This window comes from Agrilus planipennis, unplaced genomic scaffold (assembly GCF_000699045.2).
Source record: "Agrilus planipennis isolate EAB-ADULT unplaced genomic scaffold, Apla_2.0 scaffold8, whole genome shotgun sequence".
NCBI classification, from domain to species: Eukaryota; Metazoa; Arthropoda; class Insecta; order Coleoptera; family Buprestidae; genus Agrilus; species Agrilus planipennis.
The window spans coordinates 660271-683361 of record NW_020442461.1 but is presented as its reverse complement, the minus strand read 5'-3'; the positions used below and the strand labels follow the sequence as shown (position 1 = coordinate 683361).

At 37.9% G+C, this 23091-nt stretch overlaps 1 protein-coding gene and 1 non-coding gene across 2 annotated transcripts; both read right to left on the bottom strand.

Moving 5' to 3' along the window:
• Positions 1-5175: 5175 nt before the first annotated feature.
• LOC112906507 (insulin-degrading enzyme-like) lies at positions 5176-6250 on the bottom strand. Its single transcript, XM_025980738.1, has 4 exons — positions 5820-6250; positions 5561-5768; positions 5330-5499; positions 5176-5276 (listed from the first exon to the last, which is right to left on the bottom strand). The coding sequence occupies exons 1-4, from the start codon at positions 5989-5991 to the stop codon at positions 5176-5178; spliced, it is 651 nt and encodes a 216-aa protein (XP_025836523.1). The 5' UTR covers positions 5992-6250.
• Positions 6251-6391: 141 nt separating this feature from the next.
• Positions 6392-6464, bottom strand: Trnak-uuu. The gene has a single exon. It is a non-coding gene; the product is annotated as a tRNA-Lys (tRNA).
• Positions 6465-23091: the final 16627 nt, after the last annotated feature.

The following is a 23091-nucleotide window of genomic DNA, read 5'->3' as shown; positions in this document are numbered from 1 at the left end:
CTCTTTTTATTGCCAGTATTACGTTAGGAAATGTAGTAAAAGCTAAAGCCAGTCATAAAATGTCAAACGCATATTATAAGCACCAGGGTTTTCTCGAAACGATTCTAAAAGACGTAATCTAAGTGTATAAGTAAAACGAGAATGTTATTAAACGCGTTGTAAAGACTTCTGACAGTATATTTCTTTAAATGTCAACCATAAAAATGTTTATAACTCCACCACTTGTGATGCACGTTTTTTATTTATCGTAAAAGACAATCGTGAAATGGCCAACTAAATATACTACTATTGTTAGTATGGTTTGTAATTATCAGATTTTTAGTTTTCCTGTTATTAATGTATGCAACACAAATGTCAGGTTAATCGCATAATATATGCAACCCACACTACAGGTTGATCAGGTAATGTATATAACATAGGTACACGGATGTGTGTTGGGTTGCATAAATGATCTCTTTACTATCGAAATAACATGAACACGATTTATGTCCCAAATGGTCCCTGCCTTGTGTCTAGATCTAGATCGATTTCAAATCGGTAAATACCCTCGTATAGTATCGAAATCGTTTAAACAATTTTACAGAACTTGTCCAGACTTTTTTTATGAACGCCCTCGTATGTAATTTATCATACTGGTACATATCATTTCTGTGATGTGTGCAGTTTTTTCAAGCTTCTCACACACACCCGGAAATTCCCGTCTCAATAAACCGTTCGATCCTGGCCAACTTCAATAAACAAATGCAAGACCTCATTTCCGCCAGATTGGCAATGCACCCAACTTGTTTAGACATTCAAAAATTACACTCTTTCACTGTCCTGTGTTCTTAAAATACATAACGAAAAACTTCCTCGCTTGGAAACATCAACCGGGCTCGTTGTAAGCAATAAAAAACCATTCACGTCTAGTTTCGCTCATTCGTTGTTGCTTTTTGAAAATGCACTCGATAAATAATATCAATACTATAAACCTAATTTTCAGTACTCTCGTGTAGTAGAGTTCACTAACTTTTTTATTTACTCTTCGAAAGCCAAACCGTCTGGCCACTGAAAGCCTTTCAAAATTTAAACATCGTAAATGATTTATTATCCTTTCAAAAATGAGTGAAGTCCGTGTACCATTTCTTTCTAGTCCATTAATAAGGGAACTTAAGGTAACTGTAGAATCTAACCTATAGAATAACACGATCAGCCAAAGTTATCGATGCTTAGTATAAGTTTCTAATTATTAATAAGGCGTGGGTTGTTGACTGATTTTATTTAGATATTTCCACTATATGTACGGTTCTCCTATGTACAAATAGATTCGTAATTGCCGCCACATCTGCTTCAACTATCCGCCGCTAGATGACTGTAGGTACCGATTGTTTAAAAATTGAGGAATTATTGTGCCTGACATAAACAGATTTGTTAAATAAGAAATTAAATACATAATGTTTTTCGTGTGTAATAAATTATTTTGTGATGGAGTGTTGGGCAGTCTCGTTATGGTAAGTGTACCCATATAATAGTAGTCCCTGACGGTAAAAATGTATGTAGTACAGATTAATGTTGGTAATAAAAACGTTGGAATAAGTACGAGCGTGGAAAATAGGCTGATAGTAAATTTATTAAGTTATAGAGATCATCTGTAATTATTATTGGTTTATGACTGTAGTAAAACGTGCAACAGGCGATGTAAATTAATAGAGGCATTGATAGAAAGTGCACTTAACAGATTTATTGTAATGTTAAGTAATCCAATGCATTATCTTAAAAAATAATGTAGGTACCAGAGCGTTTGTGTAACAAAGTCAGAAAAAGCAAAGAAATTTTGAATAGCTTTATAACAATTAATACATTTTTTGTTAACCATTTAGAAAATCTCCAAGTTATGTAACGTTCAATTGTTATACCTACGTAAACGAAAAAAGAGACGATCAATTTAGCCTACTTAGGAGGTTGTTTGTTGCCTTTAATTACTGATTAATCTTTTCAAATACTTTCTCTCACGTTTATGTTGCATGAGTTATTACTATCCTCCTAGATACAATGCATCATTTGTGAATTTGTAGTTTATCTCTCGGTTCATAGCGAACCGCGTCGCCAACTTATATATACATCAAAGACGATTAATCTAGATGGTCGTGCGTTGAGAGGGCATCTTTAATCCCGGTCTGCAAATGAAACATTTACAGCGTTGAATTGTGAATTTCCTTGCGCCGAACATAATTACTCCGCTACTTAACCTCTTAACCTTTAGCCATCTTAGCATCATCTCTAACGTACAGTCACGTTCTTTGAAATTGAACGGAAGTGGCTGGTACAACAAACCCCTGTGTAAACACGACTGTTTTCATGTTAAACAGAACTGTGACTGTCATGTATAAGTACGAAATTAAATAGCTACTTCGGGTGGAATACTGTCAGAGTGCGGCTTCTTCAGGTAGAAGAATGGCACAGTTTGGCATTCTTCAGGTGGAAGAATGCCGCAATGTGGCATCTTCAGATAAAAGAATATCACAGTGTGGCTTCATCAGATGCAAGAATTCCACCGTATGGCTTCGTCAGATGGAAGAATACTACGGTGTGGCGTCTTCAGGTGGAAGAATACCATGGTATGGCTTATTCAGGTAGAATAATGTAAGTGAGGCTTCTCCAGATGGAAGAATGCCGCCATCTGTACCTTCAGACAAAAGAATATCACGGCATAGCGCTTCCAGGAAGAAGAATACCATAGTATGACTTCTTCCGATATAAGAATACCACTGTGTGGCTTCTTCAGGTAGAAGAATGCCGCAATGTGGCATCTTCAAATAAAAGAATATCACAGCGTGGCTTCATCAGATGCAAGAATACCACGATATGGTGTCTTCGGGTAGAGGGAATGGCACATTGTGGTGTCTTCAGATTGAAGAATACAATGGTGTGGCTTCTTCAGGTGGAAGAATGTCAGTGAGGCTTCTTCAGATGGAAGAATGCCGCAATGTGGCATCTTCCGGTAAAATAATACCACGACATGGCTTCTCCAGAAAAAAGAATGCCCCAGTATGATTTCTTCAGATGCAAGAATACCACGATCTGTCTTCTTCAGATGGAAGAATACTACGGTGTGGCTTTTTCAGGTGGAGGAATGCCACATTGCGGCGTCTTCAGGTAGAATAATACCATGGTGTGGCTACTTCAGGTGGAAGAATGTCACAGTGTGGCTTCTTCTGATAGAAGAACAAGAAGCCGCAGTGTGGTTCCTGTAGGTGGAATAATACTAAAATGTGGCTTCTTCAGGTGGAAGAATGTCAAAGTGTGACTTCTTCACATGGAAGAATGTCGCACTGTGGCTTCTTCAGGTGGAAAAATACTAGAGTGTAGCTTCTTTCGGTGGAATAATGCCATAGTGTGGCTTCGCCGGATGAAAGAAGACCACAATGTGGCTTCTTCAAGCTGAAGAATATTACAGGAAGACTGCTTACGACAGTGTGATAAAATGATCATAGATGCTTGTAAACTAAAATCATCAAGAATTAAAAGCGTCTTAGATTCAATTACAATTTGTAACTTGCTTATGTAGCACAACGTAGGGGTAAAATCAAGTATTATTTGCATAACAGATGTGTCCATTGCTATAACTAAACCGAAAAAGAAATATGTATATACAGTGTAATACATTAAGTACTGTTATTTACGGTAGTAATAATAGATGTACATAAATTTCTGGTGTACATGGTCGGTCTGTAGGATTCGTGTCCAGTCACAATAGTCATTATTACGAAGTGAGTAATTAACCTAATTATTCGACTACTTCCGCTGTTGGTTAATAAATAATTAGATTCGTTTCATTTACTTCTGACTTCTGAAACGCACGCTTCCAATAGTTAATGCACGATTCCGTTTTCGTTTAAAATATTTACTCCTTGTTTCCCACTTTTTTTTTTTTTTGAGAGAACGAATGGTAGTTTCGAATGCCGTTGGACAGTGTGTCATTTGCTGCCCAGATAGAGCATCTTCGTCCTTTAAGGAAACATTAAAAATTAACAGTAGAAATTGCATCGATTTTCACATGAAAAAGTTATTTTCGTAAGAAAAATGTTTTTTAACTTTTATTTACAGTTACATTTATTAGGGTTGTAACATTTGCTGTATGTTAGGTTGTCTATATATTGTACTACAGATTGGTTTAGTTAAGTTAGCTTAACTTCTTGTAAAAAGGAAAGTATATTAATTAGCACCCCTATCGGCGTCTACATGGAAAAAACATACTTTAAAGGTGAAAATTCATCGATTTATTTTAGATAAGTCACAGTTACAGCTCAATTAAAGCCCTTGTTCTAGAATTTCCCGGCGCCTCCTCCAAAATTATGAACAAAATATCTTCAAGTGCAATTTAATTTCGGCATTAAAATGATAGTTTATAATAATAATTAACTAGATAGTCGTAATTAATAACTAAATACCTTCATCAGCACCTAATATAAATATGTAAGTGTCCAACAAAATCTTATAAGAAAATATCATTAATAACGTTACCGACTAATTAATTATTTCTACGTAATATTTTAATTTGGTCTAGAATCGTATTGATTTTCAAGCGAAAAAGTTATTTCCGCAAGAAAAATGTTTTGTAACTTTATTTACAGTTACATTTATTAGGGTTGCAATATTTGGTGTACGTTGGGTTGTCTATATATTGTACTACAGATTGTAGTTTAACTTATTGGAAAAAGAAAATATATATTAATATTAGAAGGCCTAACGGCGTCTAAATGAAAATAACATACCTAAAAGATGAAAATTCATCGGTCTACTTCAATTAAGTCACAGGTACACCTCAATTGGAGCCTTTATTATAAAACTTCCCGGCGCCTCCACCAAAATTTTGAATAAAATAATAAAAACACGTTAATGTATCTTCAAGTGCGATTTAATTTCGGCATTGAAATGATACGTTTATAATAAAACTTATCTAACTACTCGAAATTAATTACGAAATACCTTTAGCAGTCCCTCATACAAATGTGTAAGGGTGTCCAACCAAATCTTCCAAGAAGATGTTATTAATAACGTTACTAACTAATGAATTATTTCTTCTAATATTTTGATTTGTTCGAGGGAAATATTGATTTTTACTTAAAAAAGTTATTTTCATGAGAAATAAGTTTTTTAACTTTATGTATAGCTGTGTACATTAGGGTTATAATATTAACTGTATGNAGAATACCACTGCTCATGGAATTTTAGCAGCTCACTCCTAACATTGATTCCTTTTTTCTTGGGTATCACATCCAAGGTCTCCTTATTACCTAGAAATTTAAATTAAATAGCATTTAGCTTGTATACAACTTATCAAAATTACCAGTTCCAAACTTATGATATGGATGATTAGGATTGCATGTGTGTTTTTCCAACTGAGACATTCTCCACATGTCATTAGGCAAATTCTTTTCGTGCTCTGAATTAACAGCTATCAGCTCTCTCTCAGTGGCACTTTCAGTGAAGAGAGGGGCAATAAAGAACTGTGCAAACCTTTGAAACACAAGAAAAAAAGGTAAAAGTCTGATAGTGAACAGAATATTGATGTGCAAACCTGTCTAATGCCTCTGTAAGTTTATCAGGAGCAACATCAAAATAATAAACTGTATGATCAGTATATGTGGATGCATTGCTGCTTCCACTATGCTCACTTAGGAACTTAATGTACTCATTTTCATTTGGGTACTTTTCAGTGCCCAGAAATAGCATGTGTTCACAAAAATGGGCCAAACCAGGCAAGTAATCAGGGTCACTCAGGAAACCTACAAAGAATCAGTAAGAAACGTGCGAAAAAATATTCACTACTTTCTTACCAACGTTTACATTGAGAGCAGCCGCTGATTTATCAGTTGTAGGATCGCTGACAAGTAATACTTTCATATGGTTACTGAGTTCAAGTCCCCTGTAAGATCTCTTATCTTCAGGAGATTTGATAATATTCTGAAACTTCTTCAGGGGAGCCCTGGCCTCAGTTTGTCCAGTCATGTTTTTTATTCTTGAAATCGACCTTTTAGAACTGAGGAGCACAAAAGAACTTATATTAAACTTTGGTGCTACTTGAACATAACCTCAATACCTTAACAGTAACTGATTTGTACTTTTAATACATGTAAATCGTTTAAGAACTAGCTGCGAAATGTAGAAATACATTCAGGTAACACTGATAAACTGTTAACAGCAATTTTCTGCAAAAAATAAAAACCATGTGAGGCAATCAAACCAAGTGTCACTTCTCACAGTACATGCTTACATAAAAATTGGTACTTTGACAACTCAGATAAGTATTAATATTCAATTAAAACCGTCATTCGCAAGTTTCTATAATTACATTTTTCTTTCAAATTAGTCTAATTAAGAAAAAAAATTAATATCTAAAAAGTAAAGCCGCCCGAGCAGGGACTTGAACCCTGGACCCTTGGATTAAAAGTCCAATGCTCTACCGACTGAGCTACCCGGGCACATGTTGGTGATACTTCGAATAATGTCATTGTGTGCAGCAGAAGTAAATAATAAATAGCAGTGGCGTAACATAGATTTTTACTTACAATACTTCCGTATATAATACAACCACTTCTTTATTTTTTTTGCGGTTAATTATTGTAGAAACGCTTTTAATTAAGTTAACGTTTATTAAAAAAAATGATACTAAATCAAAAAAGATTAAATAAATCATATTTTTTTACCAATTAGGTAAATTATTTATTGTAACATTCAGTGTTAACGTTCTATTAACTGTGAAACTACTCTTCTACTTGCCTATTCATAAAATTCCGATTCGTGAAATAATTGAGGCATACTTTTTTGTATCGATAACAATTAACGATTAGGCATCTATTATAAAAGCAACTCATTTTTCAATTTATTAATTAAAGAATATATTTCTGTGGTATCTACGTCAATTTTATACTCCTACACGATTTTTGCCGCTTAAATTTTTTGTGTACTAAATTATAAAACTGGCGGCAAGTGGGTGGCGAGTGGTTAGGGTGTTCGAAGGGGGTTGTGTTGACAATTAGTTTACCAAATCATCGACTCCACACTCAACCGTGCCACCTTCAGACCGCCTGCTCACCCACATGCCCGCTTGGTTTTACTTCAACCCCGTGCTCCCCCTCGCACATTCCCACCCTCCGTCTAATAACCATGTCTTGGTTCGCTCCGTACTCTCAGCTCTGCTCTCTTTGCTTCTCTCTAAGCTATTATTAAGTGCTTCGCCTGTAATCAATTTAGCAGTCAATTTCAATTATATTTTATAGCATCGTAATGGATTCCCATTACGAAATGGCACTTTGAACTTGGTGATTTTCATCGAGGAAACGTGAAACAGGGAGAGCACGCTTCTGGTCGTAGAAGCCACTATAGCGTTTTTCGAATAACGTTCAAATGACGTCTCTATCAGTAATAAAGTTAACCAACCACGCGAATGACGTAGAATCATGCGTAGAACTGTCAATAGGGAATAAATACTGTGTTGATAGCCCTTTACATTCTTGTTAACCATTTGTCAGTCTTGTCGCGTGTTCGCATTAAAAAAAATCAATTGTTTTGTTCTGTAATGCACTTACTGCATATCAACAATGGCAGCAGTTCACCTGCTATTGTTTTGTGTTTCTGCGCCGATAGTGACGTCACGTCAAGAGGTTCTCAAAACTGACGGCAAATATTCGAAAATGTTTAGCGTTTAGTTGTCGTTGTTTCTTGGCGAATTTAGTCAAAATAATCCTGTAGACGTGTAAATATGTGTAGAGAGAAAATTCGCGTTCCTCGATAGGAAATTTGATTTCAAACGCCTGCGAGCGATTTCTAGGGAAATTACAGTACAGATTGAGAGGGGCCTTAGTCCTTTACGTTCCATATACACCCTTTTACATGGTTTAGGCTTTTAAGAACTTGTGGCAATCTGCTCTTGAATTAGGTATGCATGCCCCTCGCATTTTTGCAATCTAATTTTTATCAATATGCGATGAAAAATAATATCGTGTCAGTCTGAATTTAACAGCTTGTGAATCACCAATCCAGAATCCAACCCTGATAATCTTTGAATTACAGATAAAATTATACTGTAGTCTGTTACATTGCACTTATTGAGACGGTGTCGTCGTACAAACATAGCTCGTTACCATCCAGAAGTAATACTCCATACAACAGTTAAAGCCGCATCAGAATATATTCAGTGGTTCCTGAGTTATAGGGCAACAGACATACCGCTCTCCTAATTAGGGATGTATGCGCTGGGCTGTCTGTGGGCGCTAGTGTCTCGCGCCCACGGGTGCCGACGAGAGATCGTAGAACCCTGTATTCGACTGGAAAACAAATCATTCGGTAGTTCCACATATGCCCAAGTTATAACGAACAACTTTTAAGTATTATGTGTAAACACGTAGCGGTTCTCCAGGTTACTCGCACGTCCCCGGTCGCCTTGGCAATAAAATATGCATTGTACAGTGGGGGCCGCAAAGCACAATAAAACAAAAGACCATTGAATTAACCCCATAAGACGACCTGTACACATACACGTTCGTACACGTACACATGCATGCAGTTGACAAGTGTAATAAGGGTTGTCATCGAGAGACGTAGTACTCGTGTTCGTCAGAGAGGCAGCAGCCTGAGAGTGTTCTCAAATATCCGACGGTGTGACGTCAGAGCTCGGTGGCTACACGGCGGAAGTGTTGGGCATATACAATACGGCAGCGCCAACATAAAAACCCCCGGCCACTTCTGCCAACTGTAAGAACCCTTAAAAATTGCCCAACTTAAGCTGCCCGTCAACTCCCAAGTTTGTTTTTTCTCAATGTCGCCGACTATTGTTACCGAAAGAAACGGAAAATTCTCGTAAATATCGACTGTACATGCCGAAAAAGAAAACGTCTAAACTAAAGAAACTTTTCATGAAAGCATAAATTAAAAAGTTTCATTTATATAAAATAAAAAAGCAATTACGTAAGTAGGTATGCTAAGTTGCAACTGGAGCATATACAGGTAAGGCAAAACGTTCACCGAATATAAAAATTACAACATTTCTTTGTCGGAGTTTTTTCTTTTTAGTCGCATAGGCGTCTATCCCAATAGGTGTATTTCCTACTTCTCTATACTAACCGAATCCTCAAATTCTTTTGAGAAAACGTAAAATCCTTCAAAAACTTTAAATTGATTATAATATAATATTTTATTGATATTGACTTGAAAATTTAAAAATAGTCTATCTCAACAGGTATATCGTCTACTTCTCCTATGAAAACCTCCCTATACTAACTTAACCCTTACAATCTTAATATCCCTCGAAAACTTTAAATTGATTATAATATAATATTTTATCAATATTGATTAGAAAATTTAAAAATAGGATTAAAATCTTTTTATACACTAAATTTTGGTAAAAATATTCGGTTCAGATATGTATACGTAAGTATGTATCTAAAAAGTTTATATCAACTTATCATAATTCAATAAGTTAATAGCGCTTTTTTTTTCATTTATCGGTTTGCGAGCAAATTTTTTGAACCGTGGAGTTTCTGCGACTTTAGGGCGGAAAAACTCCCGAAAAGTTACCCTGTCATTTATGTACAAAACAAGTTAGGCATGCATTATTACTTACGCCGAATAGGTTTTCGTATTTTTAATGAATTTGATAAAAAGTTTATACAACGTGTGTAGTAGATATCTTGTATTATTGAGCGGATACATTTGAATTCCACGAACGTTACATTACGTCACTTAAATTCTACATTCGATTGAAGAATTTATTTGAAATTTTTAGAAGTGGTTAGTTTTTAATATGAAAATTAATTTTTCGAATTTTTTACACACTATGAATTTTCATATTATTTCATATGAAGAATTTATTTGTTGAAAATAAAGTGTTTTCTGTGCATGTAGGTACATGGTACGTAATTGAAAACGTTGTGATACCATGAATAGAAACGGTTAATTTTAAATAACCCCCAAACACGGTTTCTTTAAACCGGCATCCCTTGAATTACGTCAAAATTGAAATTGCCTCTTGATGTCGATCGATAATTATTAGTCAATCGCTATACAATGATCGTCATTACAGGTATTTAAAATAGGACGATATAACAATGCGCAATCAATCAAATACACTCGACCACATGGTTCGAAAGTGTCAAAACCCAATTAGCCACGATTTGAAGAGGTTACGTTACATCTAATTCTTTTCAAATATGACTTCACTTCTCTCTGCAAAATCAAATTATAGTTAAGTGCTCCGATTAATATCTCCTCAAAGGGACACGGCCGAAAGCAGATTTTCGAGAGCGAACGAATTTTAAATTCAATCCAATTAATCTGGAACAATTAGGGCAATTTTCGAAACGTCGCCTTCCCTCTACATCCCGGAACGAACAAAGAATGAAAATTCAGAGTTAACAGACACGGTTTTTATATCGTCATGCTACAGTATAAACTACACCGACGTAGTAAGTTTATTAACTATAGGGTTGTTCGGAAAGTCATTTCGTTTTTTTTTTTGTAGAAATGAAAGACAGTTTTCGTATAATAAACAAATACTTTATTAAATTATATATTGACCGTTCTGGTCCAACACCTTTTGCCATCTTTCTGGTAGTAGCATAATTCCACGCTCATAAAATTTTTGGTCTTTGCTGGCAAAAAACTGATCGAGGAGGTTTTTGACCTCCTCATTTGAGGTGAAGGTTTTACCGTCTAAAAAATTTTGGAGTGACCGGAACAAATAATAATCCGATGGTGCCAGGTCTGGAGAATATGGTGGGTGTAGCATTGTATCCCATTCAAGCTGTAAAAGCTTTTGGCGAGTGACCAAACTTGTGTGAGGTCTCGCGTTGTCTTGGTGAAACACTACACCTTTCCTGTTGATTAGTTCTGACCTTTTCTGTTGAAGTGCATCATTCAGTTTGTCCAGCTGATGACAGTAGACTTCCGAATTAATCGTTGTGTTATCCGGTAAAAGCTCAAAAAAAACGATTCCTTTAAAATCCCACCAAACAGACAGCATCACCTTTTTTTGGTGAATATCGGCTTTGGAAATGGTTTGAGCCGGTTCATCTTTTTTGCTCCATGACCTCTTGCGTTTGACGTTGTTGTATACAACCCATTTTTCGTCCCCAGTGATGATGCGCTTCAAAAACGGATCATTTTCGTGACGTTTGAGAAGCGAATCGCAGACATCAATGCGGCGACACAGATTTCTCTCTGTGAGAACATGGGGAACCCGTACATCGAGCTTCGAGGATAATAATTTGATAAACTTAACCTCAATCCGATCTCACGTGTTGTTATTCGCCGGTTCACATCAACTAATGCCTTTATCGCGTCTTTATCAGCTTCAACCGATCTTCCCAAACGTGGTGCATCTTCGACATCAAAATTGCCAGATCGAAATTTAGCGAACCAGTTCTGGCACTGGCGTACTGTCAACACACCTTCTCCATACACTTCAGTCAATTTCTTTCTGGCTTGAACAGCATTTTTACCCTTTCTGTAGTAAAACAGTAAGATATGTCGAAAATGCTGCTTATCGCTCTCCATATTTAAAAGGGCACCAACCAAAAACTACTGCGTAGAATTAGTTGGAATTTTTCACACACAAGCCTTGCTATATGAGCCCTCAAAGCATATAAAAATTATACGGCTTAAATGTAAAGTTAGGTGCAAAAGAATACAATTAAATCCTCTGTCGGGAAAAAACGAAATGACTTTCCGAACAACCCTATAAAAACAAAAGGAATCGAAATAACACAGAAATCAAAACAGTTTTCTTAGTTTGCTAATTTCATGTTTATGTTGTGGCATTATCTAGTCTCTGGTACGTATAGGATAGGGGAAGGGTGGTTATGGGTAATCAACATATCAGATAATATAGGGGATTTAATATGGTATACACATGTTTCTAATTTGTTTCATTAACTTGTCGAGACGCGTTTGCAGCAATAAAACATGAAACCCGAGATTCAGTCAGTTGAAGAACTACTACTACTACTACAATTTAACAGCGTGTTTAACGTTTATCTCTCGGATGACTTCAGGGCTGTTTCGCTACTAAAATGGCGTAACGTTGATTGCAAACCTATTTGGCGATTTTTCGAAATGTACGTTTACTATATATATATATATATACACTTGAAGCACGAACTTTATATCCATCGTAAACTGAATCTGGCTTAACGGTAACAATTCGCGAGAGATACACACGTTTTGTCGTCTTGAGACACAGCAAAATTTAATATAAAAACGTCATAATTCTTACAGACTCGTTACATGTAATGCGTTGATTTTCAAAACAATATTATGAGACTAGTAAAACGGGTAGAATAATTGCTTCTGGATGCGGTCTTTTAGAAACAGTATTAGGAGAACGGAGAGAGCGTTATGGGAATCCATAAAAAATAGGCGATATGGGTTGCAAACATGATGGGGGGCTAGTTGCAGACATATTATAAACATAACATAAACAGGAGTTAAGAGGGGTATGAGTTGACTTAGACTAGGGTACTGTTAGCAAATAGTTAAAGATGTTTTTATGATTGGCTCAAGATCGAAAGAAATTGAGGTACTATTCTTTGGGTTGTACCGAGCGACATGGCCTAGAGGTCTAGGCCATTGCTTAGCATTCGGGAGGACGCCGGTTCGATTCCGGGTCTGTCCGTCTGCCTTGGTCCATGTTTTTCTGTGGTTTCCTTGGATCACTTAGGCAAATGCTGAGGCAGTAATATTCCACAGATAATCTTTCACTCTCTTCTGNTCCCATATAACCCTTATGAGGCCGCAGGATTCTGTTGGGGAACTTGAACGATATGTACGGACAACCCATAATTTTTATTGTATATAAGCTGGATTACACGGATTCGCTCAGGAAAAATTAGTTATTGTTTGGGAACGTCCTCGAACCTTCGAGAAAATTTCAGAACATTCTCGAACCCTGCAGATGTAAGGCATTTAGGAAAAATCTGTGATATTTTGTGACGTTCTGACCAGACGCCGGAACTCAATTGTCACCTTCATTACTGACTCTCTCAATGGAGTCCTTTGGAGCAATAGTCCTTTAGCCCCCATATCTATGAAATCAACCCTTACAACTGAAAATCTAAGCCTCCTTCATGAACAAGGGATCTAAGGTTAGCATCCCATATAACCCTTATGAGGCCGCAGGATTCTGTTGGGGAACTTGAACGATATGTACGGACAACCCATAATTTTTATTGTATATAAGCTGGATTACACGGATTCGCTCAGGAAAAATTAGTTATTGTTTGGGAACGTCCTCGAACCTTCGAGAAAATTTCAGAACATTCTCGAACCCTGCAGATGTAAGGCATTTAGGAAAAATCTGTGATATTTTGTGACGTTCTGACCAGACGCCGGAACTCAATTGTCACCTTCATTACTGACTCTCTCAATGGAGTCCTTTGGAGCAATAGTCCTTTAGCCCCCATATCTATGAAATCAACCCTTACAACTGAAAATCTAAGCCTCCTTCATGAACAAGGGATCTAAGGTTAGCATCCCATATAACCCTTATGAGGCCGCAGGATTCTGTTGGGGAACTTGAACGATATGTACGGACAACCCATAATTTTTATTGTATATAAGCTGGATTACACGGATTCGCTCAGGAAAAATTAGTTATTGTTTGGGAACGTCCTCGAACCTTCGAGAAAATTTCAGAACATTCTCGAACCCTGCAGATGTAAGGCATTTAGGAAAAATCTGTGATATTTTGTGACGTTCTGACCAGACGCCGGAACTCAATTGTCACCTTCATTACTGACTCTCTCAATGGAGTCCTTTGGAGCAATAGTCCTTTAGCCCCCATATCTATGAAATCAACCCTTACAACTGAAAATCTAAGCCTCCTTCATGAACAAGGGATCTAAGGTTAGCATCCCATATAACCCTTATGAGGCCGCAGGATTCTGTTGGGGAACTTGAACGATATGTACGGACAACCCATAATTTTTATTGTATATAAGCTGGATTACACGGATTCGCTCAGGAAAAATTAGTTATTGTTTGGGAACGTCCTCGAACCTTCGAGAAAATTTCAGAACATTCTCGAACCCTGCAGATGTAAGGCATTTAGGAAAAATCTGTGATATTTTGTGACGTTCTGACCAGACGCCGGAACTCAATTGTCACCTTCATTACTGACTCTCTCAATGGAGTCCTTTGGAGCAATAGTCCTTTAGCCCCCATATCTATGAAATCAACCCTTACAACTGAAAATCTAAGCCTCCTTCATGAACAAGGGATCTAAGGTTAGCATCCCATATAACCCTTATGAGGCCGCAGGATTCTGTTGGGGAACTTGAACGATATGTACGGACAACCCATAATTTTTATTGTATATAAGCTGGATTACACGGATTCGCTCAGGAAAAATTAGTTATTGTTTGGGAACGTCCTCGAACCTTCGAGAAAATTTCAGAACATTCTCGAACCCTGCAGATGTAAGGCATTTAGGAAAAATCTGTGATATTTTGTGACGTTCTGACCAGACGCCGGAACTCAATTGTCACCTTCATTACTGACTCTCTCAATGGAGTCCTTTGGAGCAATAGTCCTTTAGCCCCCATATCTATGAAATCAACCCTTACAACTGAAAATCTAAGCCTCCTTCATGAACAAGGGATCTAAGGTTAGCATCCCATATAACCCTTATGAGGCCGCAGGATTCTGTTGGGGAACTTGAACGATATGTACGGACAACCCATAATTTTTATTGTATATAAGCTGGATTACACGGATTCGCTCAGGAAAAATTAGTTATTGTTTGGGAACGTCCTCGAACCTTCGAGAAAATTTCAGAACATTCTCGAACCCTGCAGATGTAAGGCATTTAGGAAAAATCTGTGATATTTTGTGACGTTCTGACCAGACGCCGGAACTCAATTGTCACCTTCATTACTGACTCTCTCAATGGAGTCCTTTGGAGCAATAGTCCTTTAGCCCCCATATCTATGAAATCAACCCTTACAACTGAAAATCTAAGCCTCCTTCATGAACAAGGGATCTAAGGTTAGCATCCCATATAACCCTTATGAGGCCGCAGGATTCTGTTGGGGAACTTGAACGATATGTACGGACAACCCATAATTTTTATTGTATATAAGCTGGATTACACGGATTTGCCCAAGAAAAATTAGCTACCGTTTAGGAACATTCTGGAGCCTTCTAGAAAATTTTAAAACATTCTAGAACCTTGTAGATGTATAGGGAGTTCAGGAAAAATCTGTAACATTCTGTGACGTTCTCACCAGACGCCGGAACTCAATTGTCACCTTCATTACTGACTCTCTCAATGGAGTCCTTTGGAGCAATAGTCCTTTAGCCCCCATATCTATGAAATCAACCCTTACAACTGAAAATCTAAGCCTCCTTCATGAACAAGGGATCTAAGGTTAGCATCCCATATAACCCTTATGAGGCCGCAGGATTCTGTTGGGGAACTTGAACGATATGTACGGACAACCCATAATTTTTATTGTATATAAGCTGGATTACACGGATTCGCTCAGGAAAAATTAGTTATTGTTTGGGAACGTCCTCGAACCTTCGAGAAAATTTCAGAACATTCTCGAACCCTGCAGATGTAAGGCATTTAGGAAAAATCTGCTCCAACAAGGTCCACTTGTGTGGATATTTACTTGCTGAAAACGAATCCCGGCGTAGCCAACCTCAACGTGATAGGCACGTTAGCTTAATTGAATAAAATAATTCGAAGTGATCTGTATTCTGTCGAAACTGCCAGACGCGGATCGCGATTTCGATCTTTTCGGATCTCATCAGCGCGTCGAGCATAAGTAATCCTAAAATGTAGCATCGTGCTACAGATGGCGTTTACTGCGCCATTTGTAGTATTTTCTAAAACGCAGTATTCTAATACTTTTTGTGTCCAAATGCAGCTGAATGGGATTAAGCTTAAGTGTATCTAGAAGACGGTGACATTGGCATGGTGTCTAGTGAAAATTGCCAAAAATATTGTTCTTTATCTTTTGATGAGTACGTTTAGTGAGACATAGATGTTAAAAATCATCCCCCTTATTGAACAGTATGCACCATACTTCATAATTGTCATATCCAAAAAGGCCGTATCATGACTAGAATTGTGGAATAAATATTTTATCCTTAATTGACACTCTATTCAGCTAATAGTTCTCGAAGTGAACCGACTCTACCTATATTTTAAAATATGTTTTGTTTTTAATTAATAACAACACAAAGTGACAGTAGCAGTATCGTGAAGTATATATTTGTGGATGTCTGTTTGTGAAAGGGACCAACGATTGAATTTTCTTTTTATTTATTCATGCGAGACATTTTCAATTATTGAACCCACACGGTCAACGTCAAAACAATACTCCAATAAAAAAAAGCATAAAAATAAAACTGTAATCTAATACGGTAAGTAAAAAACAGGTTCCTAACAAATGAATGTTTCAATACCTCCCTGCCTCCCCTGTTAGTAGATGATGACACTGGCGAAAAAAACCTAAAAATAAAAATACGCTGCATGATAAGGTGGGGATACGTAGGGAATTTGAATTGGTTCAACTAGTTTAATTGACTAACTATTTTTATTTTAATATGATAAAAATGTAACAAAACCAAATTATATTCGTTATGTGGTGTATAATAATAAACAAAGGTGAAAGGAAGAAAGGGTGGCTTATTAATCTTAATGCTACCCGCATTAAGCAAGGTCTATTGGTCTATTTTATGCCTTATAGACGATGTACCTATTTTCATGTACGACTCCTGAAAACGTCAACCAAAAGGGGATTTTAATTAGAATTAGGATTCATACCCTCATTAAAAAGCTGCGGGTAAATCTTATTATTAAATACAACAAGTCGGATTACCCTCGCTTTATTCGAGGAAAATTAGTTATCATTCGGGAATGTTCTCGAACCTTCCAGAAAATTGTAAAACATTCTCCAATCTTATAGATGCAGGGCATTCAGGAGAAATTTGTGACATTCTGTAACGTTCTGACCAGACCATGGAACTCATTTAACACTTTCATTACTGACTCTCTAAATAAAGTCCTTTAACTTCCAAATCTTTGGAATCAACCCCTGCAGCTGAAAACTGAAGCCTTCTTCATAGCGGATGATGGAAAGCCATCATTCCACATAACCCTCACGAGGCTACGAAATTCTGTTGAGAAGCTTCAACAATACGTACGAACAAACTACGTTAACTTTTAAAATTAGCTACCGTTTAGGAACATTCTGGAGCCTTCTAGAAAATTTTAAAACATTCTAGAACCTTGTAAATGTATAGGGAGTTCAGGAAAAATCTGTAACATTCTGTGACGTTCTGACCAGACGCCGGAACTCAATTGTCACCTTCATTACTGACTCTCTCAATGGAGTCCTTTGGAGCAATAGTCCTTTAGCCCCCATATCTATGAAATCAACCCTTACAACTGAAAATCTAAGCCTCCTTCATGAACAAGGGATCTAAGGTTAGCATCCCATATAACCCTTATGAGGCCGCAGGATTCTGTTGGGGAACTTGAACGATATGTACGGACAACCCATAATTTTTATTGTATATAAGCTGGATTACACGGATTCGCTCAGGAAAAATTAGTTATTGTTTGGGAACGTCCTCGAACCTTCGAGAAAATTTCAGAACATTCTCGAACCCTGCAGATGTAAGGCATTTAGGAAAAATCTGTGATATTTTGTGACGTTCTGACCAGACGCCGGAACTCAATTGTCACCTTCATTACTGACTCTCTCAATGGAGTCCTTTGGAGCAATAGTCCTTTAGCCCCCATATCTATGAAATCAACCCTTACAACTGAAAATCTAAGCCTCCTTCATGAACAAGGGATCTAAGGTTAGCATCCCATATAACCCTTATGAGGCCGCAGGATTCTGTTGGGGAACTTGAACGATATGTACGGACAACCCATAATTTTTATTGTATATAAGCTGGATTACACGGATTCGCTCAGGAAAAATTAGTTATTGTTTGGGAACGTCCTCGAACCTTCGAGAAAATTTCAGAACATTCTCGAACCCTGCAGATGTAAGGCATTTAGGAAAAATCTGTGATATTTTGTGACGTTCTGACCAGACGCCGGAACTCAATTGTCACCTTCATTACTGACTCTCTCAATGGAGTCCTTTGGAGCAATAGTCCTTTAGCCCCCATATCTATGAAATCAACCCTTACAACTGAAAATCTAAGCCTCCTTCATGAACAAGGGATCTAAGGTTAGCATCCCATATAACCCTTATGAGGCCGCAGGATTCTGTTGGGGAACTTGAACGATATGTACGGACAACCCATAATTTTTATTGTATATAAGCTGGATTACACGGATTCGCTCAGGAAAAATTAGTTATTGTTTGGGAACGTCCTCGAACCTTCGAGAAAATTTCAGAACATTCTCGAACCCTGCAGATGTAAGGCATTTAGGAAAAATCTGTGATATTTTGTGACGTTCTGACCAGACGCCGGAACTCAATTGTCACCTTCATTACTGACTCTCTCAATGGAGTCCTTTGGAGCAATAGTCCTTTAGCCCCCATATCTATGAAATCAACCCTTACAACTGAAAATCTAAGCCTCCTTCATGAACAAGGGATCTAAGGTTAGCATCCCATATAACCCTTATGAGGCCGCAGGATTCTGTTGGGGAACTTGAACGATATGTACGGACAACCCATAATTTTTATTGTATATAAGCTGGATTACACGGATTCGCTCAGGAAAAATTAGTTATTGTTTGGGAACGTCCTCGAACCTTCGAGAAAATTTCAGAACATTCTCGAACCCTGCAGATGTAAGGCATTTAGGAAAAATCTGTGATATTTTGTGACGTTCTGACCATACGCCGGAACTCAATTAACACCTTCATTACTGATTCTCTGAATGAAGTCCTCTTGAGCGATGGTCCTTTGATTTGGAAATCTTTGGAATCAACCCCTGCAGCTGAGAACTGAACTGCAGCTGAAAAATTCTCGAAAAACTCAAGTAACATCTTTATTACTGAGTCCTTCAGGGCGATAGTCTTTTGATATTGGTAAACCGGCGAGAAGAGGACGCGGAGCTGTAATCGAACAACTTAAATAAAAATCAATCTACAAATTTGTCCTTCGAGATGAGTTATCTGACACTATTGTAGAAACGAACAAAAAGGGTGTCAAGGTGCATCTCGAAAGATGAATTTGCATTTGAGCGATTTCTTCTTTAATTACTAACGCTTTCTGATGCAGTACCTACCCTTGTGTCGTTTGATGTCATTAGTCAAAAATAGATTCTTGTGCAGTTAATCCAGTAATTGCTACACGTTTTAGCGATGTTAAAATCGTTTTCGGCTTGTGCTAACGACGATTCGGTGTAGTGTGGCAGCCGCAAAACCAGATGTAGCGTTCGTTTAATCTGGAATCCATGAATTATCTATCAAAACGTCCCATTCGGGACGTTTTAGGGGCGTAAAGACCAGGCTGTTTATAATTCCGATAGTTCGGAGATTAACTTTACCTCTGGGACAGTTAAAGGCAATCCGAAACTGAGATGCGAGCGCTACGCCTTAAATTATGAACCCGAATTAAAATGGTCACATATACATGTACAGCGAACGGAAACTGATAGGCGCCATTCGAGAAATTATCTATGTAAGTACTTGTGATGGACGAGAGAATTAATTATGAATTAACACAAGATTAAAACGAAAGCTTCCGCGGCCTCCGTTGTCGAATTACATATTTCGGCTTTTTCCTTTCTGTTATGGATACTATTATTTAAATTTAGTGATTTTCGTGTCGTCCCTCGCATATGCAAAGGATAAATCGAAATTTGAGAGGCGGTCCGAAAGGAATTGGTTTTCTGTTGACCCCTTCGACCTTGTAGTTTTGGCAGAAAGCCTCGTTTTGAGCAGACTTTACGAAGCGTACAAGCAGCTTTGTCCCTTAAAATGACCGTGTAATAATAATAACAACAAGGAAAAGGTTCTTTTGCTTTATTTTCCGGTATTAAGATTGCCGGAAACCATAAACTGATCTGTAGTGAAAGAAAAGCTTCAGCATCATGCAATTGTGAGACAAAAATGCAATAGCTGGGTTTTTTATTTACAACATGTCCAATATAATCCATAATCACAAGGTCTTCAGCCCAAACTAGAGCAACCTACATCTCCAAACTACAATACATATTTGCGAACAATAATTTAATCTACGAGGGTGGATTGATAAGTTTCCGGCCTGACCAAGAAAAACAAGGTTTTTAAAAATTTTTTTTTTTTATTTCTCAACATAATCTCCTCCAAGGCTGATACATTTCTCATAGCGGTGTTCCAGTCTATTAATGCCATCTCTATAGACTGATTCGTCAAGCTCCTCAAAATAACCATTTACAGCTTCGATTACTTCTTCATTGTCCGCAAATCTCTTACCGCCAAGCCATTTTTTGAGATTAGGGAACAGAAAATAGTCACTCGGGGCTAGGTCTGGAGAGTAAGGAGGGTGCGGCATCAATTCAAACTTTAGATCGTTGATTTTAGCCGTCGCAACGATTGACGTGTGCGCTGGTGCGTTATCGTGATGAAACAAGATTTTTTTCTTCGCCAGATGAGGTCGTTTAATTTTCACCTCGTGGCTCAAACGTTGCAATAAGTCTGCGTAGTATTGACCAGTGATAGTATTACCCTTTGCAAGGTAATCAATGTATATAATACCTCTTGCATCCCAAAAAACAGTAGCCATAACCTTGTTCGCCGAAAAAATTGTTTTTGCCTTCTTTGGAGTTGGTTCCCCTGGTCCAATCCACTGTTTAGACTGTTCTTTGGTTTCAGGAGTGTAGTGGTGGACCCACGTTTCGTCAACGGTTACGAATCGACGCAAAAATTCGCTTGGATTACGCTTATACAATGACAAATTTGCGGTAGAAATGTTTTTTCGAATCAATTTTTGGTCGACTGTTAGCAAACGCGGCACCCATCTTGCACAGAGCTTTTCCATATGCAAATGTTGGTGCAAAATATGTTGCACACGTTCATATGACATCTTACAGGTCTCAGCTATCTCACGCACTTTCAATCTGCGGTCTCCCAGCACTATTTGATGAATTTTTTCGATCATATCTGGAGTTGTGACCTCAACGGGGCGTCCTGAGCGAGGCCCATCAGAGGTGCTCACACGACCCTTTTTAAACTCGGAAACCCACTGCTTAACGGTTGAATATGACGGGGAGGATGTCCCCAGTGTTGAGTCCATCTCTTTTTTAATTTCCTTCGGCGTTAACCCCTTCAAATAAAAGTATTTGATGACAGCACGATTTTCCTGCTTTTCCATTTTTACGAAAACCACAGAGGCGTCTTGTTCAGCGTGCTGTCAAACCTACACTAGCAAGGAGATCGGGCTGAAACTATAGCTACAAGCTATCCAAGGATGGTACTATAGAATGTCACCTCAAGGTAGGCCTAGTGGCGTCATCTCTTGGTTAGGCCGGAAACTTATCAATCCACCCTCGTATATCTCTCTTAACTCCTCGATGCTGTGTTTCCTGGTGCATAAAAGCCCGGAAGAAAACACAGCATCGATAGACACCGGCCGTGAAAGCCTGAGAACTCTCTTAACTCCTGATTCTGCTTCTAATATGTCTCTAACTAGTCTTTACGACAAATTGATAAATGCTTTTGATGATTCGGGTCTGAAGACCGCCGTCGGTTGAAGTTACTTCTTAAAATTTCACTAGAACGTGTGGAGAACATCTTCAGTGGCCCTTCCATCTCCGATGCTGGATGTTGACCAGTCCATTCTGTTGGCATGTCCAGTCCCACCTTTGAAGAAACTCACCACCAACGACGGCCTTAGATCCGAATCGGGACAATTTTAGCCCTTTATGCCTAAGGAGCTATCCCACCAACCTATCTCGCCTGTTCCTTATTGTCTGCTGTTCTTTTACTCATTGTTGTGACCATTTTCCCTTACCAAATCAACTTTTTATAATTACGTTTATTTTTAACAATGACATGATACAACATATACGTTATCACTGATCAATTTGAAGAAAGTCGTTTCTGTTTCACGTTATACTTACTATTATAAAACATGTTTAAATGGCGGCCATACCTCATATTTACGAAACTGTCCTATATCTATACCGAGCGATATAGCCTAGAGGTTTAGACCACTGCCTAGCATTCGGGAGGAGGCAGGTTCGGTTCCGGTTGCGGGCTGTTCTGATTCTAGCAAATTTTTCTGTGGTTTCCTCGATTCCTAGGCAATAACTACCCGCCCGTTCCGTTCCTACGACTCTTTAAAAGAGGACTGAAAAGGTCTTTCCACCCTATCCTCCAGCGTAGTCTATAAGGGACTTCCCCGTCAATCAGCGTTAGTATTTGCTGAGGGGAGTGAAAGACCCAAAAGTTTTAAGTTAAATGATTAGAGATAACGGACGGTCCTGTCTCGTGCACGTCGTCCTCCTTCTTTCCCTTTTTCGTATTGAAGTATGTCGAAACAATTAGTTGTTGTTTTTGTTTTTGTACATATATCTACATGCAAATTATGAGTGGGTGTATAAGTAATGAGTATACTTGATCATTATTAATGCGCGCGCATGTTTTCGATTGTTATGAAGTCATAAAAGCCGTCGCGTCTTCGCTGAGTTCGCAGTTTTGTAGCAAGTGTCGGCTAGCGTTGACGACATCCATTCCGGTCTTTATTATTTTACGCGGTCGGTCTCTGGGCCCCGTATTGTTCTTTTAGCCGATTTCTTTTTATCGTTGTATTCAACCGTCCCTAGTAAATATCGGCCGACGATCATGGCAGTGACCTCTGAATAGAGGGTAAGTTGTTGTAAAACAATAGCGCCTTATGCACTCATTATTTTTAAATGCTTACCGTTAATAAAAAATAATAATTATCAGACGCGGTTTATTATTGATATTTTCCCAAGTAGACGAGGGTTGAAAACCTTGTAAGCGGTGGTAGTTTTCAAATATTACTAAAACAAATGCAGTTGGAAGAAGGGGAGTCATGACTTCCAGGATTCCCCACGTTTACCAAGAAAATCCATGACGTAAAAATGCAAGGAAATTCTTTGAAATTTTTTATAAGGTAGAATCGA